Here is a 22,820-nt window from a genome sequence, read left to right on the forward strand (position 1 = left end):
AAACAATTCTACTAATAATTACTCTTTTATTTAATATTTTAAAAAAAGGCACACACACATGTGCCTTCGTAAAAAAAAAATATTTTTTAACAAGAAGTGGGTAGTTAATAATAATTTTTTTTTAAAAAAGAAGTGGGTAGTTAATATATTTTAAAAAGTAGTTATTATTTTATATATACATTCTTTTTCTATTTTATCCTTAAATATATATTAGTGAAAAAATATAATTATTTTTGACAAAGTGCATACTAAAAAAGATCTCCTTTTTATATATATTAATGGAATTGAGACACTTCATGCCTTTATAAATTTTATTTAAATAAAATATACTTTTTGTTTAAAAATAAAAATAATTAAAGTGGTGGTTTGCAATTACTAAAAAGTTAAAAACTTTCATGCACTTACTAAAAAACAAGTGTTAGTTATAAATGTATGATTACAAATTTGATCTTTAACTATTAAAGAATATCTAAGGATAAAGAAATATAAAAAAAAACACTAAATCGAGATATCCTCTTTATTAGTGTTATATATATATATATATAATAACGTTGTTTTAAATAAATTTTTTAATTAACATTTTTAAAAGAAAAAAATGAAAAAAGTTAAATTAGTTTGTAAACAAGTTAAATAGCTAGCATATTTTTCTAAAAAATTTAATTATAGAAAAATACTAAAAATATTTCTCAAGAATATTATAAAAATACTATCGTTTAGAAAAATTATTCTAGCTTATATATACATATGTGTGTGTATATATGGTATTTTTTATTTATTAATTTCTTTAAAACATTAAAAACAAAATATATTAAAAAATTACTCTCACTAGTCTATAATTTTTCTAATGTTTTAGTCTTTTTCTTTTTTTATAAATTTTTTCATGTTTTACACTTTTCAAATAATATAAATTAATTTTTTTCAAATATATTATATTGAATAATTGTTATTCATCTTTTAACTATTTTTTTTGTTAAAATATTAAATAAAAGTATTTTAAAAAATATTATAATTTTAAATTTAATACATGAGAAAGGATTCATTTAGTTCAAAAGTAAGTCTTGAACTTCTTAGCATACTTATTTCGCTTAATAAGAATCAAAAAATTTTAATACATATATTAAATTTATAAATTTTGAAAAAATTTAAAAATTATTTAATACTTTATTTAATTAATTAAATTAATTGATAATCATGAGAACATTTTATACCCTCATTTAAATATATTTAACGAAATATCATGTAATTTTTATATTTTTTTAAAATTTACAAACTTAATTTATATATTAAAAATCTTAATTTAACAATTAAATTATTAAATTTAATATAAAATATAAATTATTAAATAAAATAAATTTTGATAAATTTATTTTTAAAATAAAATAAATGAAAACAAAAATCTTAATCATTAAAAGATATTGTATGGAGAAATTATATGATATAGAAAAAAAAAAGTAATTTCTGTGTGAAAAAAAAAAAAAACAAATAACAAGTGAAGCAGAGCACAAATACGCAACAGGGACACTGAACACACACATCCCGAAGACTCTCCCACCACCCAGGTAAGACTCGTTGCTCAATTCATGTCTAATTCTTCACCAGTTATGCTTATGTGATATAATATAATATAATTAAAAATATTATATATTCAAAATGTGTATTGTCTCTTCCAGATTCAGATTTTCATTTTCTCAATCATTGAGTCCTCATTCAAACATTTCCACACTCATCATTTCTAATTCGCCTTTTTCCTTCCTAACTTCCTCTGACGCAGTTTCTCGCATTCCAATCCTCCGCCACCATGGCGGCCACCGGAGCCTGTCTCTTCTCCGCCGCGCCCTTCCGCCGCGAGCCGCCGTCGAAACCGAGCTCGAACCAGATCCCGATCAAGGCTCCGGCTCCGCGCGTCGCCGCGTCGGTGGACCGCGTCACGGCGGCGGTGAAGCACGAAGAACGAAGTGGTGTGGCGGAGAACGAAAATCGGAGGGAAGAGAAGGCAAAGCGACGCATGAACGGTTGGAAGGAATATTTGGAGCATTCGAAAGGAATGATCGAAGCCGACGGTGGACCGCCGCGGTGGTTTTCGCCGTTGGAGTGCGCTTCGCGGTTGGAAAATTCTCCACTTATGCTCTCTTTGCCGGGTCAGTATTTTAACTATTTTATTTTAAATTTAAATATATTTTTAAACCTTTAAATTTTAAATAAATTTATTTTTATTCTTTAAATTTAAAATAATTATTTTTAATCTTTATAATTTAAAAAATCATATTTTAGTTCCTGAGATTATCGATAATAATAAATTAAGATAGTTATATAATATTAATTAAATTTAATTTAATATTTTTATTAATAAAAAATTTTATATAATAATATTTAATAAATTTTTTAATAAAACTTAAATATAAAATTTAAAATAAAATTCATTAAAATTATAAATATTAAAAATAAAAATTTTATATTTAAAAAATTAAAAATAAATTTATTTTAAATTTTAAGGATTAGAAAGATATTTAAAATTTTATTTTATTATTTTAAGCTTATATTTTGTTATTTGCTTTTTAGGTTTTTTTTTTCCCTCTTCCCTTTTCAGCTATGCTCCACGTTTACTTTTTAAGAGCTCATTTTGTTATGCGTGTCTGCGACGGTTGCCACTTACCACGATTGTTGCTGTTTTGTGTCTCTGTCTTAACTATTTTTTGGATCTTTTTGCCACTTACCACTTTTAAATCTCTACATTTAATGACAATTCATAAATACACAGAATAGTATGGGTAAACGACACACCAATGCTTAATTGCAAATTATTAATTACTCCATTCATCTGGTAATAAATGTGTGTAAAACAAAAAAAATAAATGTTATCTTAAATTTTATAATCTACTATCTAATGTTCCGATTATAAACAAAGATATATAATTAAGATTAAGAAAAGTAATTAAGTTGATTATTTTTAATTAATTTTATTATAAATTTTAATTTAAATTTAAAAATACTTTATATTTTAAGTAATTATTATATTTAATATTAGTTACAAGTGAATGTATAGACAATAAAGTTAATAACTAATTAAGTTTATAAAAAAATTTATCTTTGAATAATTTTAAAATAATGATTTTTGTTTATAATTAAAAAAATCAATTTTTATTTATATTTAGAATTAAAGGTATTATTTTTTATTTTTTATTTTATCTATAACACTATGAGAATTGAATTGAACACAATATTAAAACTAAGGAGGTTATAATAACTCAATCAACTAAATTAGATTCTCTTTGATAATTTTTAGAATGCATTATTAATTATTTATTTTGTATTTATACTCTTAATAATTTTTGTTTAGAAAGTTACAGTGTTGATTGTTTATAACAAAAAGAAAAGTTCGATAGCATGATTAATTTTGTAGAATTATTATTTTTTTTATTATACTTTTAATAATTTTTTTTAGAAAGTTATAGTGTTGATTATTTATAATGAAATTATATTTGAGTTAATCACCTATACGTTACTGGTGTAAAATTTTTTACACTAATAACCAATCATATCTTTTAAATTATTTTATTTTATTTTTATTTATTAAATAAGTAAATGACATGATACTATTAAAAGATATGATTAGATTTACACTGAGAATATATATATATATATATATATGATTAACTCATTATATTTACACAACTTTCCTTAATTCTCCTTTATCAAATAATATTTATTTTTTAATTTTTACAACACTTCTCTTCTCTTTCATACTCTTTTCCTCTACTTTCTTTTTCCCAAACATACCACAGCTAATTCCCTTCCCATTCCTCTTCTCTCTTCATAATTAAAATTACTCCTCGTCTTTAGACCAAACACATGCTAAAGTTTATCTATTTACAAAAAAAAAAAAAACTTAAAACGTGATGAGAAAAATATTTTACAATTATTAAATTTATAACTATAAATAAATAGTTAAGATTATTTTCTTTAAATATTTTAGAGTTTTTATTATTATTTTTTATTTTTATAGTTCAATCAGCTAACTGAAAAGGTTTGAAAAAAAAATATATATATATATAAGAAATGTGGTAGATATAATTTAAATGATGTTTCATAGTTAGATTAATTGCACAGATGATAATAATAATAGTATCTCACATTAGTTTAGGCTACCCCAAAGAATATTTTTAAAATGTAACTAGCTATTGGGCATTCTACGCTTTACTATTTTCTATTGCAGACTAATATTTTACATATTTTAAATCTTTACTCTTAGAATAGTTATTTTGAATGAAAGTGTTAGGAGGTTTTTTTTAATGAAATAATTTTTAGGGAATTTTCTAAAATACTAGTATAATATGCATATATCTTTCATAATGTTTAGGTAGTAATATTAGTTGCAAGATATAAACTTAGAAAATAAAAAAAAAATTATCAACTACGAGCAAATTAGAAATTTATGTTAAACCCTAAAAAGTAAAACCCACATATTAACCCAACCAATATTGTCCTCGAATAATGATAAGTTATTGTCGAATTTTATCAAATGTTTTTTTTTTCAAGAAAAAGAACGTATAAGAATAATGCTCTAAATTAAGAGTGTCTATAAATTGATTTAATTTAGCCCGACTTGTAAAAATTGATCTGAAAATTTTAAGTTAAAATTAAAAAAAAATATAAGTATGGCATTAAATAAAGCGACACACTGCAAGTGGCCCGTGGGCCGTATGGGTATCAAACTAGTTTAAGCTCAAAAGCCACTTTCTATTAAAAAATAAGTCTAAAAGAATTTGTATAGATTGTGTTGTGAGAACATGGCTACTTGCAATTAGTGACATAAGTATTTCTTTTTTTACTTTTTTAATTAAGACTCTTTTTTTTTTTTTTTTGACATAGCTACTGTCATATACGATAAAAAATATATGATCAAGGTAACGTTACTAAGACTTCAAAAGATGGGGCAAAATAATTAATTTCGAAAGGCCTACTACATATGTTAAAGGTTACGTTATTGACTAGGGACAAGCTGAGTTGGACTGAGTTTATCCTTATTTAAATTTGACTATTTTTTTTTTTTTTGGATGAGACCATCTTTTAAAACTTAAATTTGATTAGATTAAGGTCCAAAAATATGAGACAAGATTAGGTCAACCTAATTTTGATATACTACATTAATTTTAACATTATGTATAACAATATTATAAATTAAAAAGTGTAAAACTTAAATTAAGGTATTATTTTATAGTATATTTTTAAAATAGCGAATTTCATTAAAAATTTAATATCATGTTATAAAAAATATTAATAACTAAATATACTTTTATTATTAATATACAATAATTCAATAAAATCTATAGTTTTAAAAAAATATTATATATTAAATCAAATTGAACGATTCAAACATAATCCAAATCCTTCCTAGAAGTACATTGGGTTCAATTTCAATACTTAAGCTCGTTTAAATCAATCTCAAATCGAATCAAGTTAACAAGTTGAGTTGGATATGCCCGTCCCTAATATTAACTATTGAGTGAAGATAAACACTTTAATTAGGTTTAGCTAGGTAATAATATACATAAAAAGTCGTCAACTTTTCATTACTAAATTCAATTTAATTTTGTACAGAAGACACATCCACACCAAAATCATGTTAGTAAATAATCAATAAAAAATTTATGTGCTATATCTTGATTTTGGACCTTTTTTTTTTTGACATAGTACAAAAGTCACATTATTAAATTCTACTTTTTTATATTTAATAATATCTCATACTCTTGAATACCATTACTAAAAATAATCTTGAATACAGTATAGATATATCCGAAAAAATAGCGTGTGGTTTTTTACTCAATGTACATGGACTCACAAAATATCGATTTTATATTATAAAATAAATTAAATTTCTATCATAATAATTATAGCAAAATTGACTAAGTGATATGCTACCAATTTGCCATATGTTAAAACATATGTTAACGTACTAGTAGTTAGCTCAAATTATGAATTTGTCTTTTACAAGATAATAAGATGCAGAGGAATGTTAGAAACATACCATTTTACATATTCTCTATTAATATAATATGAAAAACGAGAGACGAGAAAAATAAAAAAAAAATATTTATCAAGTGTTTACACTGATAGACTTGAATGATATAAAATGAGTACTTTTTAGCTACTTTTGTTTCACTAAAATGATCAAGTGTGATTAGATTCCCGTTAGAATATCCAGAATCACATTGAAATATTAACTTAGGTAAATATGTTCACATGTTTGATGTGTACATTTAGAAATTGATTTTAAGTTAATAATATGCTGAGTTAAAGTAATTTTAGATAACTTTTGTATTGAATAAAAATATATATTAAGTTTTACTGTTAACATGTCATTGGAATAAAAACACTCCAACTTAATGACGTCACTCCAAAATCAATTTTACAAAATGAATGAGTACTTGTATGTTTGATATGTGCGTTTCCGGCTTTTTCAGGTCAAAATGTCTTGTTTAAGCAGAAGTTCCGATTATATGATAATCTTGACGTGAATCTATATTTACCTAAAGTTAGTGTGTGTTTGCTTCACTATCTATCAACTTGAACGTGATTCGAAGAAATAACTATTAATTACTTTTAGTGTGTAATGACGTGAAAATGTTAAGAAACTTGGATCACAAACGTAGTACTAAATAAACATTTAAATCATATATATGTTAAAAATCGATTTTATTTAAAATCACTCGTCTAAACATACACTAAATTTCGAGACATGTACCGAAGTGAGAGCCCCATTGCATTAAGATGAAAGAAAAATAAAGACACGGATAAAAGAAAAGAAATTAATTAGGATGGAAATACGTGTGAAAATGAAAATCTTATTCCTGCTTGCTGCCTATATTTCCTATAAATTGTTAATGGCGACATCTAGTCCATGTCTTTTTGCCAACCCCGATAGTCTGTCTTATGTTGTATCTACTCTCTTAACACAATTATAAAATTTACTTCCATGACTTTCTTTCTTTGGTACATAGTATTTATAAAATTTTGTTTGAAATAATAAGTGGAGCAAATTAACGATATAATTTGAAACGTATCTTAAATTTTTATTTTATTTAAATTATATTTATTTGATACTTAAATTATTCAAATTATATCTATCAAAGAAAAAAAATTGAAAATGAAATTGCATAATATAGAAAAGACTGGTAAATTTTGTAATAAATAATATAGTGATGTAATTTTTTTTTTTTATATTTTTTTATAAACTACAGTTATTCATTAAAAAAAATGAAGCTATTTTTTTTAAAATTTTTTTGTTTTTCTTCAAAAAATTCGTCAAATTATCTATTTTAAATTTTAAAATATTACAAAAAATACAAAAGTTTGCCATATTTTAAGTTAAGAAGTAACATTATAAAAATTAATATAAATCTTTTCAGTCTCCATCAAGTCCAACTAGTCAGAAGTAACTCGTCTTCAATTTTCAGTCTAAGCTTCTACTTCAAGTTTAGCTCTTAGAAATTTTAAGTCTTATTTGTATTTATTACCTAGGCTTATTTTCTTTTTCTTGAATTATTTGGTCCCAGGTCCATCTTCATTTAATAATTGTCCCCTCTTCCTTTTTTCGCCTTTCAATTTTTTAGCTAGTCTTTTTGTCTCTCTCTCTCTGTTTGGGCTTCCAGTCATTTCTTAAATATAAACTTTTACATCATATTATAATTTGTTAGTGGACTTATGTCTAAGAGTATGGGAGAGTAAATTACTATACCAACTTGAGTCACTTGTTCATACGAGAATGTAGGTTTAATTATTCTTTGATATTTATAATTTCAAAAAATTTATCTTTTAATCAGTATAGTTAAAAACATTTTATTTGAATTCCTATATATACTATTTTTTTTTTTCTTTTAGTCTTTGTCATCTATTTTTATAGAAAGTAAAGATAAAATTTATATAATTATAGGGATTAAATATAAAACATGGTATTTTTTTAAGGAAAAAAATGGTATTTATAGGAATTAAAATTAAATATTTTTAATTATAAAGGCCAAAAAGTAAATTTTGTGAAATTATAGAATCCAAAAGAATAATTAAAAAGAAAATGTATTGACACTTTAGACTCATAACTCTCTGGCTTACATATTCTTTTATTTGTTTTTTACCCACGAATGTTATACTTTTTCTCCATCACTATCCTTTCAAGTCATCTAGCTTGACTTAGTTGCAACTTGTCTTTAATCTTCATCTTAGGTTTGTATTTTAAAGGCTAAATTGTACTTTTGGCCTCCTATAACATTAAATTCACAATTTTAATGCTTCTATTTTTAATTTTGTAATTTCAATCCTCCTATTTTATAAAATTCACAATTTTGGTCTTCACCTCGAATCTTCTTTCATTAATTGTTAAAATTATAACATTAGTTATGATCTAATATTAAGTAGATGATGCGATTATTAATATTTAATAATATTTAAACTAAATTGTACTTTTAGTTTTCATTTTTATCTATTTTTCACCTAATTTTATTTATTTCATGAGATAAAAATGAGAACTAAAATTGAAATTTAGCTTGAATATTATTAAATTTTGATTGTCATGTCATATGTTAAATGTCATATATGACTAACGTTACAATTTTAACGATCAATGAATAAAAATTTAACAAAGGAACCAAAATTGTAGATTTTATAAAATTGAAGGACTAAAATTGTAAACTTAAAAATAAAGGGACAAAAATTGCAAATTTGGAATTATAGGGGGACGAAATGTGACAGCCTATTTTAAATTTGGGTCTCATAGAGTACAAGTTTTACCATCATTTAGTTGTAACTTTTCTTCCATTTGAAGGTCACAATTGTCTTCATTTACTGAGCTTTTTTTATTTTTATTTTGGCCGTACCTTTTTATATATGTCTTCTGCACATGTCCACTATTTTGAAACATCAATGTGGTTGATTAATTTATTACTAGAGTAAAATATATTTATGGTTCTTGACACTTATTTTTCAATTAAGTTCTTATATTTGAAAAGATTTTTTTTATATAAATGAAAAATGCTTTTAATTTAATCCCTACATATATAAGCATTTTTTAAATTTTTAATGTTTCTGGCTTCCCGCTTTTGTGACATGATTTTTCCTACGCTTAACTATTTTTTATGTCATGATTCCAAACAACCAGGTTACTTAAATAACTTTGTGTGAATAACTTGCATTCCAAATTTTACAGGGATTGATGGCGTGGGACTTGGACTTATATTACATCATCAGAAACTGGGAAGGTTTGTGTTCATTTAATGTTAAGGCCTAAGTGCATTCAGTAAATTGTCATTTTAGGAATGCACTTTTTAGGTGATAGATGACTTTGAAGCCAAAAGGTATCTTCTAGCTGGATGTTGCTCTTGGGTTATTAACTGATATGTAAGAAATACTCTTTTTGTTCTTTTTTCTTGAATGAAGGATTTTTGATATATGGTGCTTGCATATTCCAGTCGCGGATAGAACACCATTTACAGGTACTCTTTTTTCCCCTGTACCTCATTATACTATTTCTTGCTCATATTGAAATTTCTGTCACTAACCATTAGTCTATTCTATTGTTTATTTGTTTTTGCTCCACTTTTTAAAAATGTTTAAGAGCATGTTTATCGTGTTAAAAATGGGATCACATGTTTATGTTACATTTTTAGAAAATTTATATCGACTTTCAGTGATGTATTCCAGCATAATTGATTGTTCTGTACACTTTCCTCTTGCAGATCTTGTGAAAATAGTTGAGAAAACAGTCAAGTCAGAATATGAACACTCACCAAACAGACCCATATATCTTGTTGGAGAATCTTTAGGAGCATGCCTTGCGCTGGCTGTTGCAGCACTTAACCCTGATATTGATCTTGTACTAATTTTGGCGAACCCAGGTAACTTTTAGTGATGTAGATAAGATTTATTCTCTTGGATTTTATTGTTCTAGACAATTCAACACCATATAAACACATGACTGAAAGTCAGAGTTTAACTTCAGAGAATCTCCAGTAGCCAAGATGAACAACTAATACACTGTTATATATGTACACTGATCCGTAAAATTTGGCAATTAATATTCTGATAAATGAAAGTTGTGAATGTTAAGAGTCGTCCACACATTAGTGAGTGGATGCAAAACTATCGAATTAGCTCACACATTGAGTAGAAATTAAACTTTAGTGTATATTCTTGATTTGGCCTTGACTAGAGGGTTAAAGTCTTGGATCATGTTGGTGCTAACCCAAGTTTCAAGTTTGTCATCCCAACAATGAAAGATTGGAGTTATCTTATTGATATTTTGATGGGAAGTCTGAATTTCTATAACTGCACACATCAATTAAAGATGGACAAAATACCTGATCTTACCTTCCCCACCCAATTTGGCAGCTACTTCGTTCAGCAGGTCAAACTTGCAACTTCTAACACCATTATTGGAAGCCTTGCCCGATCCACTCTCTCCTGGCTTGCCTGACATTCTCAGATTGACAACAGGTTTGTGTATCTTGCTCTGGAGATTATGCTTATTTTTTTTTGTTTTTTATGAGCTATTTTCTAAAGATCCATTGCAGATGTGTTTGGGTAAATTCAACCTGAAGAGCTTTTTTATGCCTTGAAATACTTTTGCGTCATTATGCTAGCCAAAAGAAACTGTGTGTTTGGTTCAGCTTATTTTAAGAAAGTAATATCTTATTTTTTGCAGCTTCTTGAGAGAACTTTTGAAAAATAAGCTATTATTCCCTCTGAAAAAAGCTCTCCTAATCCTTTAAGAATAGGGAACTATTCTTGAAACACATAACCCGATGCTGGGGACCTTGTGAAAGGCTCCATTTGTAGGTTGTTTATATTACCAGACAGTTGTCTCAACTGTAGGTTGTTTACTTGTTTATATTAACTTTTGGTTTGGTTAGTCAGCACTTGTAGGTTTCTGGTGTTTTCAATGCTTCAAATAATAGGCATACTTCCTTTCTAATGTTATTCTCTTTGAACCCATTAATGAGAAATGTTTATGGATTTCATGTCATTTACATATAATTTTGTATTATTTCCATACATTTTTTTCTGGCATTTATGCTCCGTTGTTTACGTATGATATTTTTGTGGAACTATCGCATTTTCTTCGTTTACCCATATAAATGCGATTGAGTAATTAATGCTCCATTGTTTACGTATTAATGAGAAATGTTTATGGATTTCATGTTTCATGCGTCATGCCTTTGCCGGAGCTTGTCTATGATTCTTTTTTTGTCATTTCCCCCTTCTGCATTCCTTTCATGATATAATATTTAAATGGTGACTAATGAAGCAAAACTTCCCCTTTTTTGTAGCTTTTGCTTATTTTTAGCTGAATATTCATGAATCGTAGTTTTTTTTTCTTAATTAAAATATTAAATCAGCATGTACTTAACTTCAATGTCATGCGGGACTTATGCTAAATTTTCCACTTCAAAATCCTTGAAGTCGAATAACTTTTAGAAAACGATCATTTATCATACATAGATCAAAGACCTACACTGTCTTTATCTATTACCAAAGAGAATGATACCTTTTTCCATTATGCCTTCAACATTTCTTGTAACATTAGGTGATTCTCTGAGGTCGGTGTTGCATAATGTGGTCCAAGGGCTTCCTCTACGAAATACAGCTGAAGAGCTAGTGAAGGATTTTGCTACATTCTCATTATCTCTGCCAGTAAGGTTCAATTATTGCTTTTGTTAAAAAAATGAAGAAATTACTACTGGAAGAGCAGCGTGTCACTTTTCCTTTATGCTTTGAACATGTCAAGCATTTTTATAAGAAGTAATGACAATGCATGAGGCGTATTCCTGAAGAAATCTACATTGAAAATTGTATAGCTTCTTTTCATTTCTTTCTTGTAACCAAAACTTCATAAAAGTGGAATATGCTGGACTTTTGAAGAGCGTGGATTGGCATGATTGATTATTTTTTTACTTTGCCTTCTTGGTGTTAAGTTTGAGCTTTCCTTTCATGTACATTCTGTAATGAAAATCTATTGTTGATTGAACTCTCAGGTTCTTGCTGACATATTACCAAAAGAAACACTTCTATGGAAACTAAAGATGCTCAAGTCGGCTTCGGCTTATGCCCATTCACGCCTTTTTGCTATCAAAGCTCAGACTTTGATACTTTGCAGGTTCATCCTCTTTAACATTGTATATCTTATGTCTGTCATAAACTCATAATACGGAATCATATGTACTTTGTTAACTTTTCACTTCCTGCTGGAATTGAAGTACACCTTATAGTTAGGCTTCAATATAGGGAATATATTAATCGCAGAATCTCATGATCTATTAACCAGTTTCTGATCAATTTCTATGGGTTAACTTGGCCAACAAATAAAAGCTTAAATGGTAAAAGTAATTGATTTTTATCTGAAAACGAGTCAAGATTACATTATGATGAACCTAGTGGGATTTTCCATTCTTGACTGCAATTCCTTTTATCTAATTTGTGCATTAAATTGAATATGCATTCCCAGGGTGGATGGTAAATTAATCCCACCTAGTATCACATATACGCACCATATTTTCAAGTGTATGAAGTGAATCTTTGTCATTTTCTGTTCTAGTGGAAATGACCAGTTACTACCCAGTCAACAGGAAGGTGAAAGACTACAAAAGTTACTGCCTAAATGTGAGCTTCGTAAATTTGATGACAGTGGCCATTTTCTATTCCTGGTATATATATTTCTCTATTTCTACTTTTTTGCATGCATGCTTGTCTTTTGTGTCTGCATTTAGGTTTCAAATATCAATTGGGTGTTCAAAAACGAATCCTAATTTGGTGCCTCTGTCCACTGCTAGCAGGAAGGCAGCATTGACCTAGTAACAATCATCAAGGGCACTTCATACTACCGCCGTGGCAAGTATCATGACTATGGCTTAGATTTTATACCGCCAACACTTGATGAAGCAAAAGAAATAATAGAATCAAACAGGTAAAAACAACAGGAATAATTTGATCATTTAAGTCATTGGTTACAAACAAGAGACTTCATATCATAGTGTGTCTCTGTGTGTGTATATATATATATATATATATATATATTATAAAGATAGTAGATTGCAAGGAGAGCTCAGCCTACTGCTTACCATGATGAATTGCTTGATAAGTCCATTTCTCAATGACTAAATATCTGGCAATTTGTCTTTGTTTGTTTTGATTAACCAGTTGCAGTGTAATCAAACTAAATATAACATTGATATATTTCACTTAAAGTGCTTCCAGTTTGTTTAACCTTGTGGCAAGTGCTGTGATGCTCTCAACTTTGGAGGATGGGACAGTTGTAAAAGGCCTTGCTGGAATTTCTTCAGAGGGGCCTGTTTTGTTTGTAGGGTATCACATGCTGATGGGATTAGAAAAAATTCCCCTGGTTTCTCGAATATTTTTGGAAAGAAATATCCTTCTTCGGGGGATAGCACATCCCATGATGTTTACGAGATCTAAAAATGGAAGATTGCCAGATTTATCTTCTTTTGACAAGTTCAGAGTTATGGGTGCTGTCCCCGTAGCACCAACTAACCTCTTCAAGCTTTTTTCTTCAAAGTCTCATGTTCTATTATATCCTGGAGGGATGCGCGAGGCTCTTCATAGGAAGGTAAATCTTGATAAGTAGACTATTTTTTATTACTAGTGAGTTTCATCTTTCACAAGGAATCATGTATCTGCTCAATTTACTACTGCTAAGGTCTTGAAATTGTATATACCACATGGAAATAAATGTAATCAGGTGGGCTATAAATTTTGGAAAGAGCGTGTGAAACTTATGTGAGTTGAATGAATTATATAAGTATATCACTATTGTGTATTTTAAATTTATTTTAAGAATAAAAAAAAGAGAAAAAGAAAATGGCATGAAATGTCATAGAACAAAATCATTACTTTCCCTTTACAACAACGACCAAGCCATGTTTATAGATAAACTATTGACCTTTAGATTCTTCTTAATGGTTTCACATGTTGATTTTTTTCAGTCTTCCTTTGCCTCTAGCTATTGGATTGCCCTCCCCAAAATAAGCTTCTACCATTTTTTAACAATTGTTGCTACCTCAACATTATCTCCAAATTCCTAAGCCAATCTTTTCTATCATGTCCAGTCATTTTATGCAACATTCTCATGTTTGTTACATTCAGTTTATTCTTTTATTTGTATTCTACCATCTAACATTTAGTTCCATACAACATCACAAGTTTGTAGCTGTTACACACAAGAAATGGGCACGCATTGAATTCTGAATAAAGATAGAAATAATCTGGTTTTTGGTCAGATTTGAGTATAAACACGGTTTCTCCCTAATACACACGATTTACCTTTATCAAGGAGTTTCCTCCTACAAAACACAGGGAATAACAATCTAACACGTTTATTCCCTTTTGCATGTCTGACACAATTTATATATCATTCATTATTCAGTCACATTATAGCTTATAGCTTCCTAATCCAAAATTAATATAAAAATAACTACCTAGTAATTTCCTAATACATAATAACAGCACTATAACTGCATAAATCAGATTTTGGCCTATCAATAGCTGTGTGGTAAAGTCTTCGAGGTTGAAGTTTCCTCTTATAGATAACACCTAAAGCACTCCTCCATTTCATCCATCCTACTCGAATTCTACAGTTTACATCTCTATTTCTGACATTTTGTATGATTGGCCCAGGATTCATAAACTCATGGCTTGTAGTATGATATGGTCTCCAATTTCCACTTCTAAGCTACTATTTATATGCACCACCTATTAAGCTTATATTCCATATGCTCCATATTTTTTCTGCTTAAACAAAATCTAAGTGCTTCCAATTATTATTTTCCCTTTATCATTGTAAAATTACTCGAGCTAGTTGATTGTGATTACTTTTCAAACTCTTTAGGCTTTGTTATTTTTTATGTTCACTTTATCTGTCTCTCTTTTTTTATGCTTTGAAATATATATCATACCCATTTAAAATCTCCATCATTATTCTCAGGGTGAAGAATACAAGTTATTCTGGCCTGAACAATCTGAGTTTGTCAGGATGGCAGCAAGATTTGGAGCCAAAATTGTACCTTTTGGTGCAGTTGGAGAAGATGACCTTGGTGAAGTAAGTTTTGGTCTTTTCTGAACCAATCCTTTTCCTTTACGAAGTTGTTATGGCATGAAAATGCTTGTATCAGGCAAAGCGTGACAAATTGTTTTTACAGAAAGCATAATTCTACTATACGTAATAGTTACATACTTTTCTCTATGAACTTTAGGATTTAGTATTGGTTCACGGTTAGTGAAATACTGAAATGCATTTTTCTTTCGCTGTCAGCCAAGTGTTACCACGTCATTAAAGGATTTTGACTTTGCAGGTAGTTGTTAGCATAGTCAACTCAAGTTATTCACGTGAAGCCATAGCACATGATTGGAATTCTTTTTAACATTGATATTAAATAAAAATTAAACTCTCTCTGCATGTGTTTGTGTGTGTATTTGCATGTGTTAGAGGGGGGCTGACTAATTGGAAAAGGCTTTGCAATTCGCGGGACAACATATGTTATCGTAATTTTAATTTTAGAATGGTCCTAATTAAACATTTAGAAATTGGTTTTCCATATTTTCTCCAGATGTTTGAGGTTAACTACGATTCTAAAAGTAGCAGAACACTCTTATTCTCTTGATGTATATTAATGCATGGATATGTCCATCTTTGAATTTCATTTTCCCATGATCTTGTTGGGAAAGAAAGCAGAAACATGTTAATAAAACCAGCCATTTAGGCGGATCCAGCCATATAGGCGGCAACAAATAAATAAAACTAGCTAGATGATGATAGACAAAAAAAAGAAAAGAAAGTAGACAACACAAGAATTTTACGTGGTTCACCCTTACACTAGGGCTACATCCACGGGACCAACTCCGAAAATATTTTATTACCACCTTCCACAAATTGTGGGAATACAGAACTCTTCACTCAACAAACACTCACTCTACAAGAGGAAACTTGTGTTTTTGAGTAATTTCTGAGTTGATTTACAAGTGAAATGGGGAGGCCTATTTATAGTTGAAGCTCCAAGGACAATCTCGTAAATATCCTAAAGCTTAGGGGCAAAATCGTAATTTTCCCTTTTGATTTTTTTTTCACCAGCACCGAAAGTTGTTTGGCTGGTTTTGGTGGCTGGATTCTTCTACAAATCTCCCCCTCCAGCCATATTTTCCAAACATTCTAAACAGTCATTCCGACAAGCTCGATACATTGTCTGAGCTTTTCTCTGGTCACATTCTTTGTTAGCATATCAGCAGCATTTCTATCTGTATGAATCTTCTTTAACTGGAATAACTGTTTTTCAATGGCCAATCTAATCCAGTGATATCTTACATCAATATGTTTGGTCTGAGAATGATACATAGTGTTCTTGCTCAAGTCTAAAGCACTTTGACTATCGCAATAAACTATGTATTCCTCTTGCTTCAACCCTAGTTCTTGAAGAAATTTCTTCATCCACAGCATCTCCTTTCCGGCTTCAGTAGCCGCAACATATTCTGCTTCAGTTGTGGATAATGAGATGCATTTTTGCAACTTAGATTGCCATGATATAGCTCCCCCTGAAAAAGTAAATATATATCCTGAAGTAGATTTTCTATCATCAAGGTCTCCAGCCATATCTGCATCTGTATATCCTTCAAGAATTGGTTTGGCTCCTCCAAATCTTAAACACAGTTTGGATGTTCCTCTCAAGTATCTCAAGATCCATTTTACTGCTTCCCAATGTGTCTTCCCGGGATTTGATAAATACCTACTCACGACGCCAACAGCATGAGCGATATCTGGTCTTGTACACACCATAGCATACATTAAGCTTCCGACTGCTGAAGAGTATGGAATTGTTGACATTTTCTCCCTTATTATTGGACATGATCTCTTGCTGAGTTTGAAATGCCCAGCAAGTGGTGTAATAACAGGCTTAGCATTTTTCATATTGAACCTCTCTAGAACCCGTTCAATATATCTTTCTTGTGATAACCACAATTTTCCTGCTTTCCTATCTCTGATGATGTCCATTCCTAAGATATGCTTTGCTACGCCCATGTCCTTCATGTCAAATGCCTTTGACAATTCTACTTTTAGATTTTTGATCATTTGAACATCTTGGCCTACAATTAGCATATCATCCACATATAGGAGAAGGATAAGGAATTTACCATTTGGATATCTGTTGATATACACACAAGGATCTGCATCTGTTCTTTTGAAACCTTGACTTTTTATGAACGAGTCAAACTTCTTATACCATTGTCGTGGAGCTTGTTTTAATCCGTACAAGCTCTTTTTCAACTTGCAGACCATATCTTCTTTTCCTTTGACCTCAAAACCTTCAGGTTGCTCCATATAGATCTCTTCATCTAAATCACCATGCAAAAAAGCTGTCTTTACATCAAGCTGCTCCAACTCCAGATCCATGCTTGCTACTAGTCCTAGTATGACTCTGATAGAACACATTTTAACAACTGGAGAAAAAATTTCTTCAAAGTCAATACCTTGCTTTTGGCTGAAACCCTTTACCACGAGTCTCGCTTTATGTCTGACTAGCTTATCACCATCTTTCTTTAGTTTGAATACCCATTTATTTTTGAGTACTCTTCTTCCTTTTGGCAGCTGTACTAATTCATATGTATTGTTCCTTTTTAAAGAATCCATCTCCTCTTGCATTGCCTTCACCCAGCAGCCTTTGTCTTTATGAGACTGCACTTCTTGGAAGCTTTCAGGCTCTCCCTCATCAGCAATGAGGATGTATTCAGAACTGGGGTACTTTGTAGATGGTTGGCGTTCTCTGGTAGATCTTCTTATTTGTGGTTCTACTTGCCCAGAGGTATAGGATGGCTCCCCCTGCTCATTAGCCTCTGTATCAGGTACAACAACTTCTTCATCTACGCTTTCTTCATCCCCAAAAACTGGCTCTTCTGTCTCATGTTCTGGTTCTTGGGTTTGTCTTCCATCAGTGGCACATTCTGATGGAACATGAGATGTTGGATTAACACCATCTTCCATAGGTTTTGCAGCTTCCCCACCTTTTAGATCTTCTATCGTCTCGTGCTCATGGAATATTACGTCTCTGCTTCTGACAATTCTCTTCCTTTCTGGATCCCATAGCTTGTAACCAAATTCCTCATTTCCGTATCCAACAAAAACACAAGGAATGGCTTTATCATCCAGCTTTGATCTTTGTTCCTTTGGCACGTGCATAAATGCTTTGCAGCCAAAGACTTTCAGATGAGAGTAACTTACTTCTTTTCCTGCCCAAACTCTCTCTGGAATATCAAAACCCAATGGTACTGATGGTAATCTGTTGATGAGATAGACAGCAGTCTGTACAGCTTCTCCCCAAAATGGCTTTGGTAGTTTAGCCATTCTGAGCATACATCGTACCTTCTCCACAATTGTACGATTCATCCGTTCTGCAATGCCATTGTGTTGAGGTGTGCCAGGAACAGTTTTCTCGTGACGAATACCATACTTGGAGCAATAATCTTTAAACTCCTTTGAGATGTATTCTCCACCATTATCTGTTCGGATACACTTCAACTGTTTTCCTGTTTCCCTTTCTACCATGGCATGAAACTGCTGAAAACATTGGAATACCTGACTTTTTGCTTGTAGCAGGTATACCCATGTCTTTCGTGAAGCATCATCAATAAATGTGACAAAGTATTTATTGCCACCAAGTGATTCTACCTCCATGGGACCACATACATCAGAATGTACTAGCTCCAACTTATTCTTTTTCCGATTGGAGCTCTTTTTGAATGATACTCTATGATGCTTACCGAATACGCAATAATCACAAGGGTTCAAAAAATCTCCTTTGGCTTGAGGAATAAGGGACTGCTTGGCCAAAAGTTGTAATCCTTTCTCACTTATGTGCGCCAGTCGTCTGTGCCATAAATTAGGTGAAGCATCATTTTCCACTGCATTTAGTTGTCCTTTACACACCTTTACATATGTCTTGTAAAGCGTGCAACATAACTTCCCTTTTGCTACCACCAAGCTTCCCTTGGTGAGTTTCCATCTGCCACCTTTCATGGAATGTTCATATCCTTCCTTGTCCAGCACATTCACAGAAATCAGGTTCAAACGTATATCTGGAATATGCCGCACATCTTTTAGTATTAATGTGCACCCAACACCAGTTTGTAAGTGGATGTCACCAATTCCCACTATTTGTGAAGTACTTTTGTTCCCCATGTTCACGTGGCCAAAATCTCCTTTTCTGTAGGTGGTAAAGTATTCCCTCTTGGGAACACAATGGTATGAGGCAGCCGAGTCGATAATCCATTCCTCATCTGGTTCTGCAATATGACAACACTCTCCTTGATTACATAAGAGTGTTATTTCATCATCACTGGCTGATGTTGCTGCTGCAGTATTTCTGTCATTTGCCTGATTCTTGTCCTGGATCTCCTTCTTCAAGAATCTACAATTTTTCTTGAGATGGCCTGGCTTGCCACAGTTGTAGCAACTGCGTCTTTCCCTGGACTTGGAATGATCTCTATGGCCTCTTGGTGTTCTGCTTTTACTTCGACTCCTGCGTTCTGTGACAAGAGCATGAGTCTCATTTTTGGCAACATCTCTTCTTCGGATCTCCTCATTGAGTATGCTATTTCTTACCATATTCAATGATACTTTGCCTTCTGGTGCAGAATTACTTAAGGATACCACTAAAGTATCCCAACTGTCTGGTAATGACCCCAAGAGTAGCAATGCTTGCATCTCATCTTCAAGCGTTAAGCCTGCTGAAATTAGTTGCATGACTAGGCCTTCGAAGTCATTCAGGTGCTCCGCTACGGCTCGTCCTTCTTGTAGTTTCAAATTCATGAGCTTTCGCATCATGAATATTTTTGATTGAGCATTCTTTGTCTCGTACATACTCTCTAGCTTCTTCCAAAGAACTTGGGGATCTGTTTCTTTGGACACTTGATTATAGAGAGTAATATCCACCCATTGACGGATGGTACTTAAAGTCTTCTTCTTTAATTTCTTCCAATCACCATCGGACATCTTTTCGGGCTTCGATCCATCGCCTTCAATTGGATCGTAAAGGTCCAATAAATTAAGACGATCCTCCATCATTGACTTCCACAATGAATAATTTGTTGCCGTCAATTTCACCATGGTGCCTGTGTTGCTCTCCATGACTTATCTGCTTCTTCTCGGATCGCTTCTGCAAACTTCTACCAAATTGGTGATGAAGACCAATTTGCACTATTCACTATTCACGTAAATAGTATTTTTTTTTTTTTCACAAAATACTATTTACTTGAACAGTACTCTCGCCAGCTGTTTAGCAGAAACAACCGGCTCTGATACCAGTTGTTGGGAAAGAAAGCAGAAACATGTTAATAAAACCAGCCATTTAGGCGGATCCAGCCATATAGGCGGCAACAAATAAATAAAACTAGCTAGATGATGATAGACAAAAAAAAAGAAAAGAAAGTAGACAACACAAGAATTTTACGTGGTTCACCCTTACACTAGGGCTACATCCACGGGACCAACTCCGAAAATATTTTATTACCACCTTCCACAAATTGTGGGAATACAGAACTCTTCACTCAACAAACACTCACTCTACAAGAGGAAACTTGTGTTTTTGAGTAATTTCTGAGTTGATTTACAAGTGAAATGGGGAGGCCTATTTATAGTTGAAGCTCCAAGGACAATCTCGTAAATATCCTAAAGCTTAGGGGCAAAATCGTAATTTTCCCTTTTGATTTTTTTTTCACCAGCACCGAAAGTTGTTTGGCTGGTTTTGGTGGCTGGATTCTTCTACAGATCTGTGGATGCCTTGGACCTGTATTTACCATAACACATCATATCATATTGGTCTTTTCAGGTAGTTTTTGATTATGATGACTTGGTGAAGATTCCTTACTTTAGGTCTGAAATAGAAAGTCTGACAAATGAGGCTACGCAGTTGAGGTATATTGTTTGGTGTTTTTTTATTCATTGCAAATTATGAATTACAAATTCTTTTATATACATCTTTGTTGTCCTTTTCCATCTTCGATCTATGTTTCCATATACATTATTCATTATTATATATCCCTTGTATATTGGAAATCTAGGAGTGGTGCTGGTGGTGAGGTAGCAAATCAACAAGTGCATATGCCTTTGATTTTGCCTAAAGTTCCTGGCCGATTCTACTATTATTTTGGAAAACCATTGGAAACGGAAGGTATGTATGTCCAAAGCATATTTACAAAACTATGGTGTTAAAAATTATTTTGCCTTCTTAAATTTAATGAGATATTGTTTGACAGGAAGGGAACATGAACTGAAAGACAGGAAGAAGTCTCATGAGCTTTATTTACAAGTGAAATCTGAGGTTGAGAGATGTATTGCTTATTTAAAGGTTAAAAGAGAGAAGGACCCCTACAGAGGTATAGGGCCTCGGCTATTATACCAAGCTACACATGGTTTTGAGTCTGAAGTTCCAACATTTGAAATTTGATTGTTTTTCATACAGAAAAGGTAATTTTCTAATTAGGTTAGAGTCAAACTATTTTTATTGCCAGTAGTTTCAGGCATTGTTTTCTGGCCAAAAGGCATGAATAAGCTTCATTTCTCATAGAAACATTGTACAATTTTTCCAAGATTAATCAATAAGCGATAAATGCAAATGATAAATTATTGGGGAAGGAGAACAGCTACTCAAGTTTTATTTCAAAGGGATTTTCTATTGTGTGTGCATCTCACGTGATAAGAAGTTTAATTCTACCCCGTGCAACCGTAAATATCAAAATTTGACATAACGTTCACAATTGAAAGTATTTGAGGGAAGTTTTTGGAAGCCTAATTTTTTGGTTGCATATCTTCCTAGTGTGTCCATGAGAATATCAGTTGTACTAAAATAGAAAAATATTAGAAAGGGGTTCAAAAGTTTTTAGAAAAATAGTGAAATACCACTTTTGTCCACTGAAAGTGTGAGATACTAAGAAGTTAGTCTTTCAAATATTAAAATTACAAATTAGCCCCCGACTCTTCATTCTGTTGGTCAAGTTAACTTAACTTTTAATGAATGTTAGTAATATTATTAACAAATAATGAAATGCCAAGTTATGTGTCATGTGTGTGTTGGTTTGTCATATAACATCCACATCGATCTAACCTATGCTACCACCTTCAAATTGCTAAATAAATAAATAGATTGAGTTTTTATCATTGTATTTAGGTTGACAATGAACCGAATTAATTCAAAAGTAATTTAAGATTTGATTCATAAATCAAATAAGTTAAATTTGAAGTAAAGATCAAGCTTGATAAATAAATAAATTAAATTTAAATTTTTTATAGTTCAACTTGTTTAGTTTATGAATTAATTAGACATATAAATATATAATTTATGTAATTGATTTTCTATTTAATTTTTACTTATTAAAATTTGAAAGAACTTTCAAAACTTGATTTTAAGTTAATAATAATAAAAAAGTAAACACTTTAGAATGTCATGATTATAAATTGAGTTTTTTTTATTATTTTATGTAAAGTGGAGAACTTTTAATTTATATAGATTTTAGTTGAGATCATGTTTTTTTTAGAATCATACCTTGTAATTTTGCAAAATTAATAAATTAAGTTATTTTTTGTTTAAAAAAACAATTATTTTATCTTAAATCTATTATTAAATTGAAAATTTGAAATGTATAAGATTCAAAAAAATTTAAGTCTTGGTTCATGTAATTCAAGCTAATAAACTAAATTGAGTTGTTAACGAGCTTAAATTGAATCAAGTTTGAGTTGAAAAAAAGTTCATGTCAAATTCGAGTCAAATTATAAATTGCTT

The 22,820-nt window shown here is 30.6% G+C and overlaps 1 protein-coding gene across 4 annotated transcripts; it reads left to right on the top strand.

The window, feature by feature from the left end:
* The first annotated feature begins 1,469 nt into the window (after positions 1–1,469).
* Positions 1,470–21,675, top strand: LOC109808696 (phytyl ester synthase 2, chloroplastic). Of its 4 annotated transcripts, XM_083072281.1 has the most exons (15): positions 1,470–1,559; positions 1,772–2,138; positions 9,197–9,248; positions 9,427–9,482; positions 9,726–9,884; positions 10,378–10,482; positions 11,573–11,679; positions 12,021–12,142; positions 12,581–12,689; positions 12,816–12,949; positions 13,231–13,609; positions 14,984–15,097; positions 20,871–20,956; positions 21,103–21,212; positions 21,298–21,675. In XM_083072281.1, exons 2-15 carry the CDS (start codon positions 1,799–1,801, stop codon positions 21,486–21,488), a joined length of 2,064 nt encoding a protein of 687 aa, XP_082928407.1. In that variant the 5' UTR covers positions 1,470–1,559; positions 1,772–1,798; the 3' UTR covers positions 21,489–21,675. The 4 variants fall into 4 exon arrangements, with proteins under 4 accessions (XP_082928407.1, XP_082928409.1, XP_082928408.1 ...); XM_083072283.1 differs by lacking the exon at positions 1,470–1,559 and having other exon boundaries at positions 1,667–2,138; positions 13,240–13,609; XM_083072282.1 differs by lacking the exon at positions 1,470–1,559 and having other exon boundaries at positions 1,667–2,138; positions 12,819–12,949.
* Positions 21,676–22,820: the final 1,145 nt, after the last annotated feature.

This window comes from Cajanus cajan, chromosome 4, assembly GCF_000230855.2.
Source record: "Cajanus cajan strain Asha chromosome 4, NIPB_CcT2T_4, whole genome shotgun sequence".
Classification (NCBI taxonomy): Eukaryota; Viridiplantae; Streptophyta; class Magnoliopsida; order Fabales; family Fabaceae; genus Cajanus; species Cajanus cajan.

What these genes read in the sequence shown, in the direction of transcription:
- LOC109808696 (XM_083072281.1), top strand. Translation starts at nt 1,799, where the DNA reads ATGGCGGCCACCGGAGCCTGTCTCTTCTCCGCCGCGCCCTTCCGCCGC. An exon ending in CATCATCAGAAACTGGGAAG is followed by an intron (nt 9,249 to 9,426) that starts GTTTGTGTTCAT and finishes TCTTGAATGAAG; the next exon opens with GATTTTTGATATATGGTGCT. An exon ending in CAGACTTTGATACTTTGCAG is followed by an intron (nt 12,143 to 12,580) that starts GTTCATCCTCTT and finishes TTTCTGTTCTAG; the next exon opens with TGGAAATGACCAGTTACTAC.